The sequence below is a fragment of the Colletotrichum lupini genome, chromosome 6 (genome assembly GCF_023278565.1).
Source record: "Colletotrichum lupini chromosome 6, complete sequence".
Classification (NCBI taxonomy): Eukaryota; Fungi; Ascomycota; class Sordariomycetes; order Glomerellales; family Glomerellaceae; genus Colletotrichum; species Colletotrichum lupini.
Window position 1 is genome coordinate 5,360,468 of NC_064679.1, and position 23,776 is coordinate 5,384,243.

A 23,776-nucleotide genomic window follows, 5' to 3' on the forward strand; every position below is an offset into this window, starting at 1 on the left:
ATATTAGCCTAATTAAAAAGATAACCCCTAAGCTTATTATAAAAATTTATAATATACCTATATACAGTTATTAAAGAGTTATTAAAACGTAAAAACGGATTTATTAATATTATAATAAATCCGTTATATATAAAGAAATTACGGAAGTAATTAAGGACTACGTAACTTATAAAAAAAATAAAAATAGCTTATATAAACCTTATAACGAGCTATAACTATTATAATTATTAATAAAAGTATAATAATTAATTATATAAGACTTTATTATTAAACTACTAAAGTTTAGAGAATTATTTACTAAAATATAGTATAATAGTATCTTAGTTATAGTTAACTAACTTATTAAGTTTATTTATTTTATTTTTTATAAAGAGTTTAGTATTATAAAAGACTTAATATACGTATTTATTAAGGTTATACTCTTAAACTACGGTTTATTAAAAGAATTATTTTAAATAGAGATAAGCTATTTATTTCGAAGTTTTAGAAATCCCTAATTTTATAACTTAGTATAGATTATAAATTATTAATATTATTTTATTTATAAACTAATAAATAAATGAAAAGGATTAACTAGATCCTCGAGATATACCTCTATTATTATATAAATTATAACTAGGATAATTAAGTAGAGCTTTTATTAATAACCTAGTTCGTATATAATAATATAATTAGTAAAAAGATAAAAGAATCTCTATTTTACTTTAATTATAGATTTTAATTAATAATATATAGAGAAGTATAATAAGGACTATAAGCTATAAAAGCTATAATAAACGTAAATAAACTTAAAAAGATTTATAAATAAGTATTAATAAACCTTAAGTTTATATAATAATATATATAAAAAAACGTAACTAAATTAAGGATTAGAGGACTATTTTTAAAAAAGTGAAATAGTACTTATCTCTTTTATTATAATATTAAAATAAAACGACTAAATAATAAATTAAATTATAAAAAACTTAAACTTTTTGAAATTATTAAAAGAATCTTATTAATTAATTATAAATTAAAATTATTAAATATAATACAATATTATCCTATTTTTTATATTTTACTATTTAAGCTTATATTAAGACGTTTATATATAAAGAATTATATTATTATGAAACTAAACTAATTAGCATATAAAATTAAACGAATTATTAACTATAAAATAAAAGATAATAAAAAGGAATACTTCATTAAATAGAAAAACTATAGATATAAAAAAAATATATAAGAACTTATTACGAACTTTTGAAATTTTTAATAACTTTTTAAAAAGTATTAAAATTAAAATTAAACTTAGAACTCTTAGCTATTACGGCGTTCTAATTAATAATTTTAAAAATATTATTAGCTTATATTTTATAAGCTATTAAAAAAGTATTTTTAAAATTCTTAAGAAACTTTTTTAATATAACTTAACTCTTTTTAAATATTATTTATTTTTAAAAACGAAGACGCTCTAATTTAGATAATAACTTATTCAACTTAGCCTAAGTTTATTAATAAGCTTTAGCCTTTTTTTATAACTTTATAGCCCTTTTTTAAAACCGTAACTCTTTTACTTTTTTTTTATAATTAAAATAATTAAACTCTATTACTAACTAACTAATTATACTTAGTTAAGCTAAAGCTTAATAAATAAAAACGTAATACTTATAAATATAAATAATATTAATAAATATATCGTACAAAATACTTAAATAATAATATATTCTATAAACCTCAAAATTAAAAAAAACTAAATAACGGACCCCCTATAAATAATAACTTAAATAAAGTATTATTTTTATACCCTTATTAAAAAACGAATAATACGTAATAATTTATAACGAGACGTAGTTATTAAAGATTTTGATTTTTTATTCGACTTAATATTATATTAGTATATTTTAAAAAAATACTTAATAATTCCCTAACCTAAGAATAAATAACCTACTTATAAGCCTAGAGGACTAGACTTTTAAAAAGAGAAGCTAATATTACGACTTAATATATATAATAAAGCTAAGGCCTTGCTTTATAAGACCTATAGCGGTTATTATACTATATATATAAAAATACGGACTTAAAATAACTCTTCTTAAAATAAAAAAACTATAAATAAGTTATATAACTATAATTATATAATAAAATAAAGAATAAATACTTATAAATAAATAGGACGGACGATTATAAATAAATAAAATAAATAACTATAAATAAATAAAATAAATAACCGTTTAATAAATAGTTAAATAATAATAAATAGGAATATTATAAAGGGTATATTTAAAAACAAAACTTATATATAGTATAAACTTAAGCTAGGTTTAAAAATAAACTTTTTATAACTTCTTTAATAATTAACTTAGTATTAAACTTTATAATTACTTTAAGCTATTTTTATTAAAAACCCCTTTTAATAAAACTATAATTAATTATTCAAGCCTTACTTATTTTACGATTTATAAATATAATTTTAAAAAAAGCTATTTATAACTACGATACTATTTACTTAGTACTCGTAGCCTTAACTTTTATTAATATACTTATTATAACTGGCTAGTTATAATAAAGGGGTAAACTGATTAATAAGTATTTTTAACTTACTAATTACTAACTATATACTAAGAGAATAGGTTCTTATTGAGGTAGTATCTTAACTAGCTAACCTCTTAATTAGTTATTTAACTAACTATTTAAGTAGTAGTTCATATATTAATAGGTTTATTTAGTAAATTTATTTAGTTTAAATAGAGAGCAGCTTTGGGTAATATTAAAAGTAATAAGAATAAAAAGAGTTTTTATAAGCTTTAAATAGTAAATATTAGCCTATTTAGCCCTTTTTTTAAAAACCTGTATATTATTATTAAAGTTTAGAACCTCTATAATTATAAAAGGCTACTTCTAACTATTATAGCTAACTATTATAACTAACCTCTATTCTTAACCTTTTTAGCGAGCGCCGTTACGTAAAGGGTAGCTTATTTATCCTAAATTATATAGTTTTTATATTAAAATTATTATATTACGTTAAGCGCATACTTAGGATATATTACGTATATTATATAATTAAAAAGTCCCCCCTAATAAAGTAATTTACCGGGGCCGTACTATATATTACGTATTAAAAAAAACTAAGTATATTGCGCTCTATACTTAATTATTAATTAAAACTCCTAACTTTTCCCCGTTTCTAGCCGTTTAGAAAGTAAGCTATACCTATTTTAATATATATAAAACCTCTTAATATTAACTTATATAAATAACTAAATCCTATATTATATACTCTTTTTTATTAAAGATTAGGGGGCCCCTTATATATTTTTTTATATTTATAATATAGCCCGTATTAAAAGGATTTCTAGCTTTATAAAATATAATTTCTAAGTTAACATTAATATATTAAATCTTAATACTTTTATTAATCCGGCTATTTATAGTATTTATATTATTACTTAGCTAAATTCTATATTATTAAAAAGTACTTTATTAATTCTTAAGTATATTTACGTTAGTTATAATAACTATAGCGTCGAGCTAATTAAAAAGGGCGCCTAGCCCGAGAGGGGTAAACTTATTAATAAGTATTTTTAATTTATTAATTATTAATTATATATTAAGAATAGAGTAGTAATTTATATATTAATAGGTTTATTTAGTAAATTTATTTAGTAAATCTATTTAGTTTAAATAGAGCTTTAAGTAATATTAAAAATAATAAAAATAAAAAGAATTTTTATGAGCTTTAGTATAAGTAGTAAATATTAGCTTATTTAGCCCTTTTTTTAAAAACCTCTACGTCGCTATTAAAGTTTAGAACTTTTATAATTAAGAGCTATTTCTAACTATTACGGCTAACTATTATAACTAATTATTATAACCGACCTTTATTATTAACCTTTTTAACTAGCGCCGCTATATAAAAAGTAGCTTATTTATTCTAAATTATATAATAGTTTTTATATTAAAATTATTATATTATATTAAGCGCGTGCTTAGGGTATATTATACGTATTATATAATTAAAAAATATATTATATTATATAATTTCTTTTAAAAGCGTAATCCCGTTAAGGTCGATCTTTTATATTTATAAAGCTAGAAAAAAACTACTATATATAATTAAAAGGTATATTATATTATATAATTTCCTTTTAAAACGTAATCCCGTTAAGGTCGATCTTTTATACTTATAAAGCTAAAACAAAACTACTATATAACTTAATATAAAAGAAAAGAAATTAGTAAGCGGAATTTAGGGTACTAAGCTTTTAAGCTTAGTGATTTAGTAATTATATAACTTATAAGGGGTCTATTAAGTACTTAAAGCCTAGGTACTAAGGGACGTAGTACTTAGTACTATAATATAATATTGAAAAGTAGTACGCTAAGTATTTTAAAAAAAGCAATATTAAATATTTTAAAATACGTTTATAACTAAGTAAGCGGCGCTATTAAAATTATAATAGGTTAGTAATAACGATAATATAATAAATAAGTATTAAGTATACTATAAGAATATATATAAACCTATATTTAGCGTGTGCGGGTATAAATTAATTTTTTTATTCTCTTATATAAGTTTTTTTTTAAAAAGTATTTTTTAAAAGAAAACCTAGTATAATAAAATTAACTCCTAAAAAGCGCCGTAGGGCCTATAAAAAGAGAGTAAGTATAGCTTATAAATAGTATAGCGTATTTACTTTATTTCAATACGTAATAATAATAATAAATACGCTATAAAAAAGTAGCGTAATAATTAAACGTTTTATATTTTATAAATTATAATATTATAACTACTTAATTAGCTTTATAAATAATTACGTTTTAGTTAATAATAGTTTATAATTATACTTATTTATAAGTATAACGGCCGTTTTAATAAACTGCTAAACTTATATTCCCTTATAAAATTAGTATACTTTGATACCCTAGTTTTTAAAAATAAGCTTTATAAATAAATAATTACTAACTAGCTTTTTATTAAATATTAAAAAGAAACGCTTATTATAAATACTAAATAACTAAAATAATAAGGCTAATCTCTCTTTATAAAGCCCCTTAGCTATACTTAATATAATAAATAGGGCTTTAAAAAATAAAAAATAAAAAGCTAAATATTACGGGGGCGCTAATTAGCTTAGTTAATAAACTACTTCCGTAGTACGAGTGTTATTCTTAAGGATAATAGCCCGCTTAATTTATAATATAATTTCTTTAATTACTATTTATAGTACTAATAACTTTAATAAGCTTATAATAATTACTTGGTTAATTTTATTAATAATTATATACTTATCTTTAAAATTGAACTATATATATCTAAATTTAAGTAATTTTATTATAAAATTATAAATAGCTTATTATATAAGTTATTATTTATTTAATAATACCTTATTATATAAATACTTATAATAATTCTAGAGCTAATATATACTAAAAACCTCGACTTTAAAAGAGGTATATTTATTAAATTAAAAACTAATACCCTTTAGGGCTTATTAATAATTTATAATACCCTCTTAAATCGTATAGCCTTATACTAATAATAGTTTATTTATATTTCTTCCTTATTAACCTTTAATACTAAAATAGTATTTAAGTATAGTTATAATAAGTAATAGAGGGGTAGGGCTCGATTTTAAAAAAAGAGCTTAAGAAATAGTTATTATATTTAAAAAAGGTAATAAGCGCGCAAATTACCTAATCCTAATACGAGGAGTTATTAATATTTTAAGTTTAGTTAGTATTAATAATTAATAACGGCTATACTAACTATAGCTAGCTATTATTAATTAATATAAAGTCTTATTAAAATACGTAATAAAAACTTAATATTTACCTTAATAGACTAGCTTGCTTATAAAGGTAAAGATGGCCCCTAATAAGGCTGGCCGGACCCTAAAGAGATAAAAATATTTATATTGATCTAATTACCCTTACCGCTTTTATAAAAAGAAATTATTTCTTTGAATCAATTAAAAAATAAAATAGTAACGTTTATATAAGAACGACGCCCGTATATTAATTTATAACGCCCGTATATTGATTATTTTTAAAGAAAAAGTTAAAAAGATTAATATTTAACTACTTTATTATACTATAGCTTATAAGAATTTGTTTTATCCTTATTAATTTCAATATTGCTTAAAGCTTTATTTAAACTAAATAAATTTATTAAATAAACCTATTAAAGGAACCTATTAATATATAAACTATTATTTATTAAAAACCCCTTAGTATATAGTTAGTAACTACCCCCGATAGAGTAATCCGCTAGGGCCGTAATATATATTACGTATTAAAAAAAACTAAGTATATTACGCTCTATACTTATATTATAGCTAGCTAATTATAGTAAGTATATTAATAAAAGTTAAGGCTACGAGTACTAAATAAATAGTATTATAATTATAAATAGCTTTTTTAAAGCTATATTTATAAGTTATAAAATAAATAAAGCTTTCGTAATTAATTATAGTTTTATTAAAAGGGGTTTTTAATAAGAATAGTTGAAAATAATCGTAGGATGTAATACTAAGTTAATTATTAAAAAAGCTATAAAAGGTTTATTCTTAAGCCTAGCTTAAATTTATATTATATATAAGTCTCGTTTTTAAATATACTTTTTATAATATTCCTATTTATTATTATTTAAGTATTTATTAAATAGTTTTCTATCCTATTTATGTATAATTATCCGTCCTATTTATTTACGGGTATCCGTTCTTTATTTTATTATATAATTATAGTTACGTAACTTATTTATAGTTCTTTTATCCTAAGAGGAGTTACCCTAAGTCCGTATTTTTATATATATAATATAGTAGCCGCTATAGGTCCTATAGGGCGAGGCCCTAGCCTTATTATACGTATTAAGTCGTAATAACTTAATTCCTAATTAAAACTATAATAATAACTAACTAACTTAACCATTATCTCTTTTTTATTAATTCTTAACCTTCTACCGCTTTTAGCTATTTAAAAAGCAAGCTATACTTATTCTAATATATATAAGACCTCTTAATACTAGCTTATATAAGTAGTTAAATTTTATATTATATACTCCTTTTATCTTATTAATAAAGCAATCTACTAGGGCCGTACCGTATATTACGTATTAAAAAAAACTAAATATAATACGCTTTATACCTAATTACTAACTAAAATAGTTCTTAACTTTTTACTATATAAATTTAGCTATTTATAGAGCGAGCTTTATTTATTTTAATATATATAGGACCTCTTAGTACTAGCCTATATAAGTAGCTAGGTTTAATATAATCTCTTTTTTTATATAAGTATTATCGTTACCTTAGGGGTCTTATAAAAGCTATTTAAAGTACTAGCTTATTACCCTAATCCTCTATACCTCTAGCCCGTTTATTATAATTATTATAACTAAGCTAATATTAACATATTAGATTTTAATATTTATATTAGTAATATAAACGTTAAGATTTAGTATATTAACGCTAATATAAAAATATATTTTATAAAATTAGAAATCTTTATAATATAAGCTATATTATAAATATAAAGGAGTATATAAAAGGCCCCTTAGTTTTTAATAAGAATGAGTATATAATATAAGATTTAGTTATTTATATGGGCTAGTATTAAGAGGTTTTATATATATTAAAATAAATATAGCTCGCTTTTTAAATAAATAATAAAAGGTTAGGAAGTATTTTAATTAGTAATTAAATATAGAGCGTAATATATTTAGTTTTCTTTAATACGTAATATATAATACGGCCCTAGCGGATTGCTTTATTAAGGGGATTTTTAGCTTTATAAAATATAATTTATAAACTAATATTAATATACTAAATTGTATTATTTATATTAGGTTAGTTACTTATAGTATTTATATTCTTATTTAATCAAATTCCGTATTATTAAAAAAGTATTATATTATTTTTTTAAATATATTAATATAGTAGTTTTCTTTTTAGCTTTATAAGTATAAAGAATTAATTTTAACGGGATTATGCTTTTAAAAAGAATTTATATAATATAGTGGTTTTTCTTTTAGCTTTATAAGTATAAAAGATTAACTTTAACGGGATTACGCTTTTAAGCGAAATTATATAATATAATATACTTTTTAATTATATAATATACGTAATATACCCTAAGTACGCGCTTAACGTAATATAATAATTTTAATATAAAAACAATTATATAATTCGGGATAAGTAAGCTACTTTACTACTTATTAATAATAAGCTAAGTAATATATTTATATAATAGTACTAGTTAAAAGAAATAATAATAGAGGTTAGTTTTAAAAGTTAAAAATAGCCCTTAACTATAGAGGTTCTAAATTTTAATAATAACGTAGAGGTTTTTAAAAAAAAGGGCTAAAAAGGCTAATATTTATTACTATTTAGAGCTTATAAAAGTTCTTTTTATTTTTATCGTTTTTAATATTACCTAAAGCTACTCTTTATTTAAACTAAATAAATTTACTAAATACATTTACTAAATAAATTTACTAAATAAACTTATTAAGATATAAACTACTACTTAAATAGCTAGTTAAATAACTAATTAAAAAGTTAGTTAGTTAAAATACTACTTTAATAAGAACTTAAAAATACTTATTAATAAGTTTATCCCTCTTAGGCTAGGCGCCCTCGGCTAGCTCGACGCTATAGCTATTATAACTAATATAAATATACCTAAAGATCAGTAAAGTACTTTTTAATAATACGGAATTGAGCTAAGTAATAATACGAATATTATAAATAGCTAGGCTAATATAAATATTAAAATTTAATATATCGATATTAGTTTAGAAATTATATTTTATAGAACTAGAAATCCCTTTAATATAAGCTATATTATAAATATAAAAGAATATATAAAGGGCCCCCTAACCCTTAATAAAAAGGAATATATAATACGAGATTTAACTACTTATATAGGCTAATATCAAGAGATCTTATATATATTAAAATAAGTATAGCTCGCTCTTTAAATAGCTAGAACTTAAAGGACTTTACGCGGGGGAAGGTTAGGAGTTTTAATTAATAATTAAGTATAGAGTATAATATAATTAGTTTTCCTTAATACGTAATATATAGTACGGCCCTAGCGAATTATTCTATCGGGGGGCTAAGAGGTTTTATATATATTAAAATAAGTAAAGCTTACCCTATAAATAATTAGAATTTAAGAGGATTATAATAAAGGGTTAAGAGCTTTTAATAAAAGGGAGATAATAGTTAAGTTAGTTAATTACTATTTTAGTTAGTAATTAAGTATAGAGCGCATTATACTTAGTTTTTGTTTAATATATAATATATAGTACGGCCCTAGTAAATTACTCCGTTAGGGGGATTACGTTTAGTATATACTTAAGATATATTACGTATATTATATAATTAAAAAGTATATTATATTATATAATTTTTTTTAAAAGTATAATCTCGTTAAGATCGAATTTATATACTTATAAAGCTAGAAAAAAACTATTATATAAAATTATATACTCTAATACTTATAAAATCCTTTTAAATAATACCCCTAGCTTAGACTTTTTAAATACTAAATAACTTAGTTAAAGTATTATTATAGTTATATATTAATAAAAATTAGATTCCTCGCTATTAAAATTGCTCTTTAACTTTAATTATTAAAACTATTAAATATTTATTAAAAGGGGTATAAAGATTTATATACTAAGTTATTATATTAAAATTAAAAACCTAGACTTTTTAAAAAGAGAATAACTTACTTAGTTAACGTAAAAGGGCTAAAAAGATATATTTAAAATAAGGAAGAAGTTTTATAATAGTTAATAAAAAAAGCTTTTAATTATTAAAAAGGTAATAACTTAAATTAAAAAAGAAATACGCTAAAATTATAATTAATAACTAAGGACTAAAATAAGTTAATAATAATATAGCGTCTATAGAAATACGAGTTATAATATATAAATATATTAAATTACTAAAAAGATATTTAAAAAAGAGGATATTAAATAGTTTAAATTAATATAAAACTATTAGCGGGGCTTTTTAATTATATTTATATTATAGTTACGATTTCGTATTTTACTTACTTATTTATTTTACTCGCTTATTTTATACGTTAACTAATATTTACTAATTATCTTTTAAATTCTTAAAATACATACTAATAGTCGTATATAATATACTAAAGCTATTATTAAGCTTTAATTTTAGGCTTTATATTTATTATTTAGTATAAGTAACTATTAATATTCTTTATTAAACACTTATATTAATATTTTAAAAACGATATGTACTTTTTTAAAGCTATTAAAATATATTTGAATTATATAAAAAACCTTAAAGCGTATGCTAAAGTAGCTATATTATAAGTCTATTTTATTAACTAAGATAAATAATAGCATATTACCTTTAGCTTTCTTTAATAATAGAATTCTTTAGTTAAGTATATTAACCGGAATTAAAATAGATCTTATATAAGTAATTATAGAATAAAACGTAATTTATTATTTCTTTATTTAAAAAGTACGTATTTATATACTAACATTATCTTATAATTAATAGAATAGGCGTCTTTTACTATATTAATGTTACGAGCAGGTTAGGGCAACTAACTGTGGTATAAAGTAAAAGCTTCGATAATGATGACTCCGGTATCATTGTCCCCTGTTCTGTACTATATAGGTACGCCGGCCAGCTCCCAACTGGTTGGGCCGTAATAATTAACTTTTAAGATATTAATATTTATATACTATTATATCTTAAGTCTCCCTAAGCCTCCTTACTCTTAGTATTTTTAGACCGTATATTATTTTTCTTTTTATAATAGTCTTTTTTACTAAGATGCACTAATCGTATTACTACTCTACTTTATTATTAAAAAAAAAGAAATTAGTATTAGTATATAATAAGAATACCTCGTTACTATAGTTATAGTAGCTATATTATCTTATTGTACTACTCTTGTAACTAACCCCTGTTCTATATATTCTATACATTTAGGTTTACACCTACAAGCCGGAGCTGAGTCTACTACACTCTTCGAAATAATTTTAAAAAACTTCTCGCCTTTCCAGAACCCAACGAACGTAAGCTAGATATTAATTAGCTTTATAGCTTAGATATAGATTAAGAACAGGAGCATACTGACAGCAGCTCTACAAGACTTCCTTGCTACGTTCTTTTTACCCGTCTCGACAACTAAATGCTCGGGATTAATACATCCAGTTTGGCCGCAGAGGTGGCTTACTTCGCAACCCTCAGCTAGTTTAAGTACATCTTTTGGACGAAATGCCTTAATAGCTAGTCTATGAGCATATTGCGTACGTAGTCTTCTATTTGAAGTCTTTAATACCATTGGCTCAATACTGACATACCCGCTCTAGGTTTAAGTATCAGTATATAGAGTTAAGAGTTAAGAAATAATAAAAGAGACAGACTTTTGTGGCAGGCCTTTTCTGAGTAATCAGGCATCCATTTGGCTTTTTGATTGCTGGTCCGTAGGAAATCCCACTATTAGAGGAAGATCCCTCAACTAATCGTTTCTGCCACGTCCTGAAGGCCTCTTCGGGAGACATCGACAAAAGGTCAGACAAAGTAGAGCTCAATGGTGGGTCTTCAGGAGGCGTGTCTCGGGAAGACGTGTCTCGGGGAGGCGTGTCTCGGGGAGGCGTGTCTCGGGGAGGTGTATCTTGAGGGGGTGGAACCGGGATGGGCGGAGGCGGGATGTATGTCTCGCTCCTTGGTAGAAGTTGAAGTCGTTGGTCTGAGACGGCCGTTTTGGTCTGCAGTGATGGACGACGTGTCGGGATGTTGGGAGGCGGGATGTAAGTCTCGCTCCTTTGCACGAATTGTCGGTCTGATACGGCCGTCCCAGTCCGCTGTAGGACATATCGAGACGGGATATGAGGAGGCGGGACGTGCGTCTCGGTACTTAGTGGTGTACGACTCGTCGGGATGGGCGGAAGTGGGATATGTGGCTCACTCCTTTGTAGATGTTGACGGTCTAAGACGGCCGTCCCGGTCCGCTGTAGGCTATATCGAGACGGGATATGAGGAGGCGGGACGTGCGTCTCGGTACTTAGTGGTGTACGACCCGTCGGGATGGGCGGAAGTGGGATATGTGTCTCACTCCTTCGTAGATGTTGACGGTCTAAGACGGCCGTCCCGGTCCGTTGTAGGCTATATCGAGACGGGATATGAGGAGGCGGAACATGCGGCCCGGTACTCTCTGCATGAGACATCTCGGGAAAAACGAGGGAGAATGGGGTGGGATCGGGGTTTCGAGGAGGCGACTGGCGGACGGGACGGCGCGTGTTATCTTCGGGCGGGTCTGGCTGCTTCTTAAGGCAGACAGGAACGTGCAAGTGAAAACGTTATCCTAGAGAGTATATCCTTTAAGCAGTTTGTCCGTCTTCTTAGCTGTCTCGCCGTGGCTATATACGGAGGCTTACTCTTACGTTTTTGATAATAAGTAGATATGTCGAAGTAAGGTATGTAAGAAATGAGTGCATGATAGTTACGAGATAAAAGAGGTGCGGGTTTGGATACGAAATTTTTTTATAGTGGGGTCATAGAAACCTTAACACACGTATAGTAAGGACCCATTAGTATCTATATAGCGCACAGGATCCCGCAAAATTAATAATTCTAATACTAAAAATAAGTATTAAGTATAATAATAAATAAAAATAAAAACGTAATATAATATATTAAGTATTAATTTATTATTTTAAAAAGTTCTATTAAGTTTAATTTTAAATAAGCTATATTATTGAATCTTTTTTAAGATATAATAAGATAAATTTTATTTATAATAAATTATAGGGCGTTAAAAGTGCGAATAATACTATATTTATACCATATTTATTAGTACGTTTTCAAAAAGTTTGGGTATTGGTTTTTTAATTACTTGTATTAGTATAATAAAGTTAGTAGGTTTATACTAATATACTAAGTAGGTATATAAAATAATAAGTGATCACTATATTTTTATTTAACTACTTATAGGTTTAGGATATAACTTTTAATAAAAACAAAGTATATAATTAATACTCTCTAATTAATTAGTTTATTAGGGTCTTTATTTATTTTATTATCTTATCTTTACTAGCTACTTAGGCAATTCTTAGTATAACTATATAGTATTAGTAAATACTCCTCTTATTTTAATAGACTATTAAAGCTTTTATATATATTATATATTAAAATAAAACAATATAAATTACGCTCTTTATCTAATTATTAATTGGGATAGTTATTTATCTTTATTATGTAGTTTAATTCTATTAATAGGTCTATTTTTATATATTTTTGTATAATGAAAATATATAATATAAAGAGGTATTTAATAAGCTTACAATTTATTTAAAATAATTATATTTATTAAAATGATATAATATGATATTAAATTATAACAAAACTATACTTATTCTTTAAAGTATTTAGTAGTCAAGAGTTATAATAAACTAAATAAATAACTTAATATATAAAGAGTAGTAGTATTATTTTTTCATAATATTATTTATATTTACAAAGTAATAAGTTTTATATTATTATAATATAAAAAGAATATTGATTTCTATATATAATTCTATATATTATTGAAAATACTTTACTTAATCTAGGCCTTTTTTTATACCTATTCGTTTTTAAATATTATAATAACTTAATTATATAATAAACTAAATTTTATATATTAAATAAAGAGGTAATATTTGATTATTATAATAATATATAAAAAACATTATGGTTTAAGAAACTAATAACTTAAATAATTTTAAAGAATCTTTAATTACTAATTTATATTATTTTTATACATAGTAGTTTTTTCTAGCTTTATAAATATAAAAGATCGATCTTAACGAGATTATACTTTTGAAAACATTATATAACATAATATACTTTTTAATTATATAATATACGTAACATATCTTAAGTACGTACTTAATATAATATAATATTTCTAATATAAAAACCGCTATTTAATTCAGAATAGATAAGCTATTTTTTACGTAACGGCGCTAGTTAAAAAGGTTAATAATAAAGATTAATTATAATACTTAGCTATAATAATTAGGCATAATAATTAGAAGTAGCCTTTTTAAATTATAAAAGTTCTAAACTTTAATAACGACGTAAAGGTTTTTGAAAAAGGGCTAAATAGGGTAATATTTATTATTTAAAGCTCGTAAAGATTCTTTTTATCCTTATTACTTCTAATATTACTTAAACCTACTCTCTATTTAAATTAAATAAACTTGCTATATAAAATCATTAATATATAAATTATTAATTTAATAAAAACTTATTCTAACTATACTTTTTAAGAAGTCTATTTTTCTTAACCTAGGCGCCCGTTTTAGCTAAGTCGACGCTATAATTATTATAACTAATATAAATATACTTAAAAAATAGTAAAGTACTTTTTGATAATATAAAGTTTAGCTAAGTAGTATTATAAATATTATAAATAATTAAGTTAATACGGATATAAAGATTTAATATATTAATATTAGCTTAGTTATAATAGTTATAATAAGCGAGCTAGAAATATATAAAGTTAGAATAATAAATTAATACTTGAAATAGCTCTTATAAAACCCCCTAAGTAATAATAATACTTATATAAAAAAAGCTTATATTAAACCTAGCTATTTATATAAGCTAGTATTAAAAAGTCTTATATACGTTAGAATAAATAAAACTTACTTTATAAATAGCTAGAACTTAAGAAGACTTTATATAGTAAAAGGTTAAAGGTTATTAATAAAAAGAAGATAATAATTAAGTTAGTTAATTACTATTTTAATTAATAATTAGGCATAGAGCGTAATATACTTAGTTTTCTTTAATATGTAATATATAATACGGCCCCGGCGGATTACTTTATTAGGGGGATATTATTTTTATATTTAAACGCTTTTTTTATATTTATAATAATTATTTTAAATATAACTTAACTTATTATAAAATAGGTTTTACCTAAGTTATACATATCAGACTTTATAATATTATATTTTATAACTATATTTATTACAAAATAAATTATATAATAATTATATTTAAATCTTTATGTTAAGCTTTTTAATAATAATATTTATAAAATAAACGCGTTTAAAGCTATAATTAGTACTAAATAAAATAAAAACCTTTGAATCTTTTAATAATAAGTATAATATAATTAATAAGTAATTAATTAATTAATTATATTCTTTATATTATTAATATAAAGAAGGTATACTTAGAATTTTAAATTAAAAATATACTTAACTAGTTTCTATTCCTTTATTTAATAATATTAAATTCTATAAATTAAGGATAGTATTATATTATAATGATTATCCTTTTATTTATATATAAGTATAATAAAATCAATTAAATAGATTTTTATTATAGTCTAAACGCTTAGTCAAAAGGCTTTTTTAAATAGCTTAAAAAGTAAGTTAAATTTAAAACTCTTTATTTAAGTATATTATAATATATTAAAAGAAAAAAGTGCTTAATCGTATTAAAGTATTATAATTACAACTTTTAATTCTAAATACTCATTTATTTTACTTATTTATTATATACGTTATACGTTTCTCTTATTATATAATATTTTATTAAATTTTAATCTAATTAAGTTTGATATTTTATATTGATAAAGCCCTAAAAAACCACTATATAATTAATAAAGAAACTACTCCCTCTTTAGTACTTAATTAAATAAGAAGCGTTCTTATTAAGTAGCTCTTTTTTAGCATAAACGTCCGGAACGGTCTCTAGAAACAGAGGTCCGGGCTCTAAGGCGATAGGAAGCCGATCGTGTATAGATATCTAACTAAGCTAAGGACAGCCGGTCTGGCTGGGTCTGGCCAAATTGCCGCAACTGATTGCCGGTTCGGCCCCGCCAATTCGAGCACGTCCTTATAGTATCCATCGGCAACGGCGGCCAAGTCGGCTCCGACTCTTTAGTTCCGCCACTAATTCCGAACAAATCGAACGTGAGTCGGGTAAAGTGGGGGTTAACCCAAGCTGTCTCTAAAGTGCTGAGAGAGATCTAATCAGATTTGCAATTACAAATCGGTGTGGCAGCCATCGCCGGTAGGGCGACTGCGACACACTGTCAACTCGCACTTGACCCACAGTGCAAGTCTCGTAATACGAGCCAGGCTCCGATTTCTTAGTGAAATACAATCTGTTAAAGCCGAAGTGTCCTGCAACCGAAGCTTCCACACTCAATTGTTCCAGCTGCCAAGATTCACATTTCTACCCCACGTCTTCGGATATCTCAAATACTGCCCGACTAATCAAGATGCTGCAACCATTGAAGAACGTTGTCGTCCTCGGAGGATCGTATGTCGGTCTTGTAAGTGTCTCTTTGTACTTAGCCTGTTGCCTATAGAATAAGTGCTAACAGCTCGCCGTGAGTCAGGCCGCTGTGAGCGAGCTTGCCGCTGCTCTGCCAGCATCCCACCGCGTGAGTGAACTTCTAAAAAAACAACTTTGAAACGAGTGACGACTGACTCGTAGCGAGCAGATTTTGCTTGTTGAACCGCACAGCCACTTTCATCATCTTTTCGCATTTGTGAGTTGCCAGTGTAGTCACTGCGTCGTTGCAATTTATTACTAAACCGTGATTCAGCCTCGCTTCGCAGTCCTCCCAGACCATGAGCACAAAGCCTTCATTCCATACACAGCAGCTTTCTCAAAGTCATCCGACCCATCGCGGCACCAGGTGATTCAAGCCCGCGCCAAATCTCTCCGCCCCAACTCCGTCATTCTGGATAGAGGATGGCATGGTTCAGGAGAGATTCCATTCGATTATTTGGTTGTCACAACAGGCACCAGATTGCCCAGCCCAGGAACTATGCCCGGTGATGATAAGCTATCGTCGGTCGACACCTTGAGAGCGCATCAGCAGGCGGTTCAGAAGGCATCTTCTGTCATTCTCATCGGAGGCGGCGCGGTGGGCGTTCAGATGGCTACGGATCTTAAGGAAATTTACCCTGAGAAGGAGGTCACTCTTGTGCATTCACGAGAGCACCTCATGCCTCTTTACCACACCAAGTTGGATGAGATTATCAAGGCTCGATTCGATGAGTTGGGAATCAAGTATGCTCATCAGCGTGACATCCTTGTCTCAACAGTTATTGACATTTTACTTTAGGTTGATCACCGGCTCCCGTGCTGTGATTCCTCCTGGCGGTCTTGCCTCCCAGACTTCAGTCAAGCTGCAAGATGGTCGTGAACTCTCAGCGGATCTGATCATCCCCGCAACGGGGCAAATACCTAACAACCAGTTCCTTCAGGATCTCAAGCAGACTGGCGACACCCCTCTTGTAAACCCGGCGAACGGCTTCATCAAAGTGCGACCGACACTGCAATTTGAAGACCCAGCATACCCGCACATGTTTGCTGCTGGTGATATTGCCGACTCTGGTGCGCACAAGGCTGCTCGGCCTGGCGCCGGACAAGCGAAGGTAGTCGCTCAGAACATTCTGGCTATGATCAATGGCCAAGAGCCGACAGAGCACATTGTAGTTACTCCACCGGCAATTCATCTATCATTGGGACTGGTAAGGCCACACCCACGGATAACTGTTGAGAGGAAGTCGCGCTGACCGAGATCTCCTCTTCCCCCCGACGTAGAAAAAGAACTTTGTGTTCAGAAACCCCGATGTTGCAGCAGGACAGACTGAACCAGCAGTCGTGCCGCGAGAAGAGTAAGTTACTGCCGCTTCATGGCCAACCGTTATTGTGTACTGACTTTTATTCAGGGGAACAGCGGACATGAACATTGAGGGCGTGTGGGAGCGAAGAGGTATTCGTGTCACCGACCCTAGAGAGTACCACCTGTAATAACAGAAAGAGTGGAGGCCAATCACTGTTGTGAGAACCTGCAGAGAAAGATGGCGAAATATTCCGATGCACAACACAACGGTCCATAGATAGGCTTAGAGGCCGATCAAACAGTTGTCGCTAACCAGTAGTATATGTCGACCAAAGAGGAAAGGCCAATCAAATAAAAGAGAAATCGTCTTCCAGATCTGTTTTCAAGCGGAGCCGGTAACAAAGACAGGGGGGTTGTTCAACAGATTCACTGTTCCGGGAACGGTTCCGACAAGTATCGGAATAACGCCCCAAGCTCAAACCTGGTCGATGTCCAGGCTAAGACTGCTAGTCAGCATCGTAAATACTCTCAAAATACCTGACTCTCCTATGTATCGCTAGAAATCTAATAAGTGTCAAATCAAACTAATTTGGGGTTACAAAGCCTGTTGTGTATACGAATCCTGCTTTGTTAAATCGTTACTACGCATAGCCCCCCGCTAAATGTCTTCTCTTACTTCCCATCGCCGTCCTCATTTGTAACATAAGGGTCTAGGGTGGTCATAACTTCTTCATGTTCGAAGCATTCTGCCAAGTCCCAGGCTATTTGGTAAGCACCTTGTCCCTCTAGGGCGCCATCTTCCAACAACAGCTCGACTATTCCACCATGACCACTTTCAGCAGCTAACATCAAAGCGCTAAACATATGGCTTTGCCTGTCCTCATATGCCTGAGTCTCGTGTTGTAGAAAAGTTTGTACCATATTGTACCTCCCAAGCTCGGCAGCCCATGCGAGAGGTCCGTCATTGGAGCAATATCCCCAGAAATCCGCACCATGAGCGAGCAACAGCTTTACCATTGCCTCGCTTTGACTCTCAAACGCAAGCATCAAGGGCTTGCGGTGTTCGGAGCAGATGTCTTCGCATGCTTGAAGGGCGTTGATTTTCGCCAGAAAAGTCCGTACTACCGGTTCTTGGCCATACTCTACTGCCCAGCAAATCGGTGTTTGGAATTCCTTCCATTGCAACTCTTCCACCAAGTTTGGGTCTGCCCCTTCGTCAATCAACAGGGACACAATCTCTCTATAGCCCCATCTTGCAGCATGGGGCCGTGTTTGAATGGATAGAGTCGAATTTTGCCGGGTGGAAAAAGAATATCCACGGTATGCCGTATGGTAAAATGCGTGGGAAAATTCGCTTCCCGGGCACTCCGAAATTTATTACTCAAGTCGTAGCGATCAGCTCGCCAGATCTTATGGAGCAAAGGCTCAGTAGTACGCACGTAATGCTTTGTAGTGGCGTAGAAAAGATACCATAGATACTGCATCTATGGGCGTCGATAGAGATGTTGAAAGTGGGCAAGTCTACAGGAAGAATAGATATGTATGAGAGCTTCATCAATGAATATAGGGCGATCCGATACAACTAGTTGGAAGGCAATGGATTATAGGCAGCGTGCCTATAAACTGAGTTACTATTTATCTGAGTATAATAATACGGGACTAGGCCGCCTGTGGTATGCGAAGGTCATATTACGGAACTCAAGGATCACTGGGTTTTTCTCGCTCGCAGACAGCTCCTTGATGTCGATAGAGGTGTTTTAAGAAATTTGGATGTGTGTAAGTCACATCATTGATATGATTTGCCACTGTGTGCGTAGACACATCGGTTTCAATGGGTCCATGATTAGTGTACTTCCATCTTAGATTCTGGCACCGATCGAAAGCCATGATCTGCTACAAATAATCGATAACTCTAACAGGATCATCGAAAACAAGCACCTAGCCAGTCGCTTCAAGCAAAACGTTCTCCTCTCGTTATCTCTTTCGATAAAGGCATGTTTGGGTTTATACTATGTCCTCTAAACTATGCCCACCTCACCAATTCAGGAGAAAAGCAGCCAATCCTTCTAGTTTAGATTTTAGAAACGTCATTGGTGCCGGCAAAAGAGTCAAAAAGTAACTAGATATCTCAATGCCCCTGGCCTGCCGCTCAGGAAACGTTAGCTTTTGCCGTGCTACGGAGTCTATTAGTATTTGGGATTTAAGAAGAATTCGCGTGAGAGAAGTATCGGCTCTGTTTTAGTGCTTCTTTGGTCTTGTTCATAGCCCGGATATTCTAGATAAGAGCGTATAATCGACTACCATAAAGACTTAATCGCCCATTGCCTAGCCCTCATCCATGATTCTATAGCTTTAATAGTCCTGCTCTTAGCAATCGTTCTTAACTTGTGTTAACTGTTGCGATTACGTTTCAGGATTCGCAAGCCATAGAGGGGCCCCGCAAGGTCTTCCATACATAGAGCGTTGTCTTTCTTTACCAGAAAGGCGAGGAAGACTTCCCCAAATGCATTATATCCGTCTCAGAATCATTTGTTACAGGCTTTCCGGGCACTTGGCCGGTCAATTAACCATCGCTATCGTAAGGACCTCTGGAAGAGCGCGATCTACAATACTTCTACCATCCTGTTATAGAACATAGCTTAATGAGACGGCGTGACCTCCATAGACCTCGACATCGTTCTTGACGAGATCGGTCATTGGGGGTCATTTTCTAATAACAAGGAGTTTAAGAACAAATCTTACCAATGCTCTAGGAGGTAGAGGCGAGATGTAATGGGTGATCGAGCGACAAAGCGATGGGCCAGAGATGAGGCGAACTGCATCAATCTATTATAGTAACAGAGCTCGGTGATCATTTGCCAAGTGACGACAGGAGTGTAGACTCCTTTGAACAGCAGTACCTCAAGAAGGCTATCAGGCCTCTCATCCTATGTCGTGCATAGCAGGTGACAGCAATGATGCACTCGCATAATCTAGATATTGCGGCCCCCTCAGCACAGCGTTTTCGTTTCTCATGTGAGATTTATTCAATGTTCGTTTACCTGCATTTACTACTGGTCGTTGTTTCTTTTAGCTGTGTCGTGCCTAGGATGTAGGTATGAATCTGGAGGGTGGTCGATCCTTGCCGTGCTCGATGCTTCCTCCAGCTGTTCGGTCCCAGCCTTGCGTTGTTCCCGATTCCCAACCAGTGAGTCACCCAGACATACACATTCGCCTATAAATATACGCGAATTCCTCACAGGATTTGATCAAACATCTACACAAGTCTAGTAAGGCTTTGACTTTGTTGACGAAGTACTGTGCCAATGACGAATTCTATTACCTGTTCGCCGTATTCGAGCATCGTGACATTCGCAATGCTCGCTGGACATAATGGCCTCAACTTGAAGTCACATTTATACTGCCGAGAATGGCCTTTCATTCTTCCATCCTCAAGTACAATAGAGGTCAGCAAATCCAGCAGGTAAATGTACCATTATAACGCCTCATCTTACTTATTCATGGCATAAAATTATCCAGACATCATTTTTAGTAAGTTGAAATGCAAAATAACTGCACAAATGAGCATATTGCCAATACGGCCGGTTACTATCTATAAACTCTACGCCGAATCCGCTCGAATCTGCGCACTTTAGGACTCTAGAAACTCCGACCATTACTCCAGGCCACCCCAAGTCGATCGCGCCTCGAATGCTAAGCCCGCTGCCTGACAACAGTAGGATAATAATGAAGAGGCAAGGATGGAATTTCGGTGTGGCTAAAAGTAGGTGGTTTGGCTTTTGCTAGAGCGGCTTATCAACTCAACACTGAGTGATGCTAATGAAGTTTTGCTTTGCATTACCCAGAGAGGGTGTCTCTTTCCGTGCATCCGGTGTAAATTTCCCCAATGAAGTTAAAGAACATTAGAGTTCGCCACGTCTCCACAAGAAAACCTATCCTGGACGTGGTCGTCAAGCTGCCTGCCCCTTCAGGTTACTGTCGTGGTAAAACTACCCCGTACAGAACAGGCGCTAGCATTCTATTCGGACTTATAAACTCTCACTTTGCAGGTACGGAAACGACCTAATCACTACCTTACTTGGCACGTCTACAGTGAGTAAGGCTGTTTGAAAAAACGTGGGGTATTAGGAAGTTGAGCTACCTAGTCACTTAGAGGTTTTGTGTCATTACGTATCGGCTTTTAGGCTAAATAGATTGATCTGCGTGGATACGAGGTACTCCCGCAATTTTTACATCTATGTATTGTCGTGCGGGAGGACTGAGATGCATTTTACATGTAGGCTATCCTAAAATTCACGGAGATCTCCCTTTTACCCGCTTTAGTGTGAACCATTGCCGTCGTTTGATTGAAGTTAAAACACAATTCTATTATCCTTGATCATATTGCTCACGCGCGCCAATACTATCATTCTCTGCTATTTCAGGTTGAATGACTGAACCGCACGAATGATGTTTCTGAAGTAAAGCTTCATTTTAAAAAGGTGCATATAGAGTGATCCTGGTATTTATATTCCGCCGTCCACTTCTGTAGGAAACGAATCCCATTAAGTAATCAACGCGATTAGATACGAGAATCTTCATGATTAATTGCAAACATCGACACGTCCAGCATCGACACGTCCAGCATGATGTTTTCTTCTAAGTACTGGGTCAATCTTTCTTTTTTACTGGCTCTAAGTCTCTCTCCTTTTGGCTCAGGGATCGTCAGAGCAGACAATCCGATCATCCAGACCGATTTTACAGCAGATCCGGCGCCGGTTGTCTACAATGACCGCGTCTACCTCTTCACCAGCCATGATCAGGATTCCGCAACCACTTGGTACAACATGAAAGATTGGCTGCTATTCTCGTCAGCAGATATGGTCAATTGGCAACATCATGGCTCACCAATGAGCCTTGAGACCTTCTCCTGGGCTACCGTAGACGCGTGGGCAGGGCAGGTAGTTGAACGCAACGGCAAATTCTACTACTACGTCCCCATCAACCGTGGCCCTACCTGGGCGACCTTCGCCATCGGAGTGGGTGTCAGCGACAAGATCGAAGGGCCGTATGAAGACGCTATCGGCGGTCCGCTTCTCGCTAATGGCCAATTCGACCCTACTGTCTACATCGACGATGATGGCCAGGCGTATCTTTATTGGGGCAATCCAGACTTATACTACGTCAAACTGAATGAGGACATGATTTCCTACAGCGGTGACATCGTCAAGGTACCCCTCACAACAGATGGCTTCGGCGATCGCGGTAACGGACAAACTATGTACCAGGAGGGGCCTTGGTTCTACAAGCAAAATGGCCTCTATTACATGGTCTACGCAGCCAAATGTTGCCCTGAGAACATCCAGTACTCGACTAGTCCAAGCCCGACTGGACCTTGGACCTACGGCGGTATTGCTATGGCTACTGGAGGAACGAGCGACACCAATCACGTGGAAATTGTAGAATTCAAGGGCAAGCAGTACTTTTTCTACCACAACGACGCCCTTCCCGGTGGTCAATCCTACAAGCGATCTGTCTGCGTCGAGAGTTTCAGTTATGGAGCGAATGGAACCATTCCGCAAATTCCGATGGCATCCGAAGGTGCAGCACAGATTGGCTCCTTGGACCCTTTTGTCCGTCAGGAAGCCGAGACGATCGCCTTTTCGGAAGGCGTTGAGGCTCAAATCACTGCCTCTGGTGGCATTGCCGTTGCATTCATCAACAGTGGTGATTATATCAAGGTCAAGGGTGTTAACTTTGGCACTAGAGGCGCGAGCCAATTTCGTGCCGCTGTCTCATCTGCAACCAATGGCGGCCGCATTGAGTTGCGTCTTGACAGTCGCAGCGGACAATTGATTGGGACGTGTACCATTGGGAATACTGGGGGTTGGCAGACATGGTCAAATATCACATGCCCTGTGAGAAATGCGATTGGCAAACATGATCTTTTCTTTGATTACATTGGTAACGGCACTGAGTATCTGTTCAACGTCGATTGGTGGCAATTTTCGTAGTGCTTGAGTTGTCAAGGCTCCTATTTAAGTAGGGTAGCTATGTATTATGGGAGCTTGAAGCCCGATCCCGTCAAGGTCGATCTTTTGCGCCTATGAAGTCAGCCAAAATCCACTACATAGGAGATGCCAGTCCGCATTATATCTTCTTCAAGCCTACCCTTGTGTCT

At 31.1% G+C, this 23,776-nt stretch overlaps 4 protein-coding genes across 4 annotated transcripts; 3 read left to right on the top strand and 1 right to left on the bottom strand.

The window, feature by feature from the left end:
• Window positions 1–940: 940 nt before the first annotated feature.
• CLUP02_13037 (uncharacterized protein) lies at window positions 941–1,123 on the top strand (the record flags this gene model as incomplete). Its single annotated transcript, XM_049291995.1, has 1 exon — window positions 941–1,123. A coding segment is annotated over one exon (183 nt), but the record flags the coding sequence as incomplete, so codon positions are not given.
• A 15,134-nt stretch (window positions 1,124–16,257) lies between these two features.
• Window positions 16,258–17,804, top strand: CLUP02_13038 (oxidoreductase; the record flags this gene model as incomplete). The annotated part of the gene is made up of 7 exons (XM_049291996.1): window positions 16,258–16,311; window positions 16,378–16,422; window positions 16,483–16,530; window positions 16,588–17,057; window positions 17,113–17,521; window positions 17,595–17,668; window positions 17,723–17,804. The coding sequence occupies 7 exons, from the start codon at window positions 16,258–16,260 to the stop codon at window positions 17,802–17,804; spliced, it is 1,182 nt and encodes a 393-aa protein (XP_049149142.1).
• A 194-nt stretch (window positions 17,805–17,998) lies between these two features.
• Window positions 17,999–19,503, bottom strand: CLUP02_13039 (uncharacterized protein; the record flags this gene model as incomplete). Its single annotated transcript, XM_049291997.1, has 6 exons — window positions 17,999–18,090; window positions 18,216–18,238; window positions 18,293–18,868; window positions 19,056–19,137; window positions 19,277–19,352; window positions 19,423–19,503. The coding sequence occupies 6 exons, from the start codon at window positions 19,501–19,503 to the stop codon at window positions 17,999–18,001; spliced, it is 930 nt and encodes a 309-aa protein (XP_049149143.1).
• Window positions 19,504–22,505: 3,002 nt separating this feature from the next.
• CLUP02_13040 (uncharacterized protein) lies at window positions 22,506–23,609 on the top strand (the record flags this gene model as incomplete). The annotated part of the gene is made up of 1 exon (XM_049291998.1): window positions 22,506–23,609. The coding sequence occupies one exon, from the start codon at window positions 22,506–22,508 to the stop codon at window positions 23,607–23,609; it is 1,104 nt and encodes a 367-aa protein (XP_049149144.1).
• Between the last annotated feature and the right edge of the window lie 167 nt (window positions 23,610–23,776).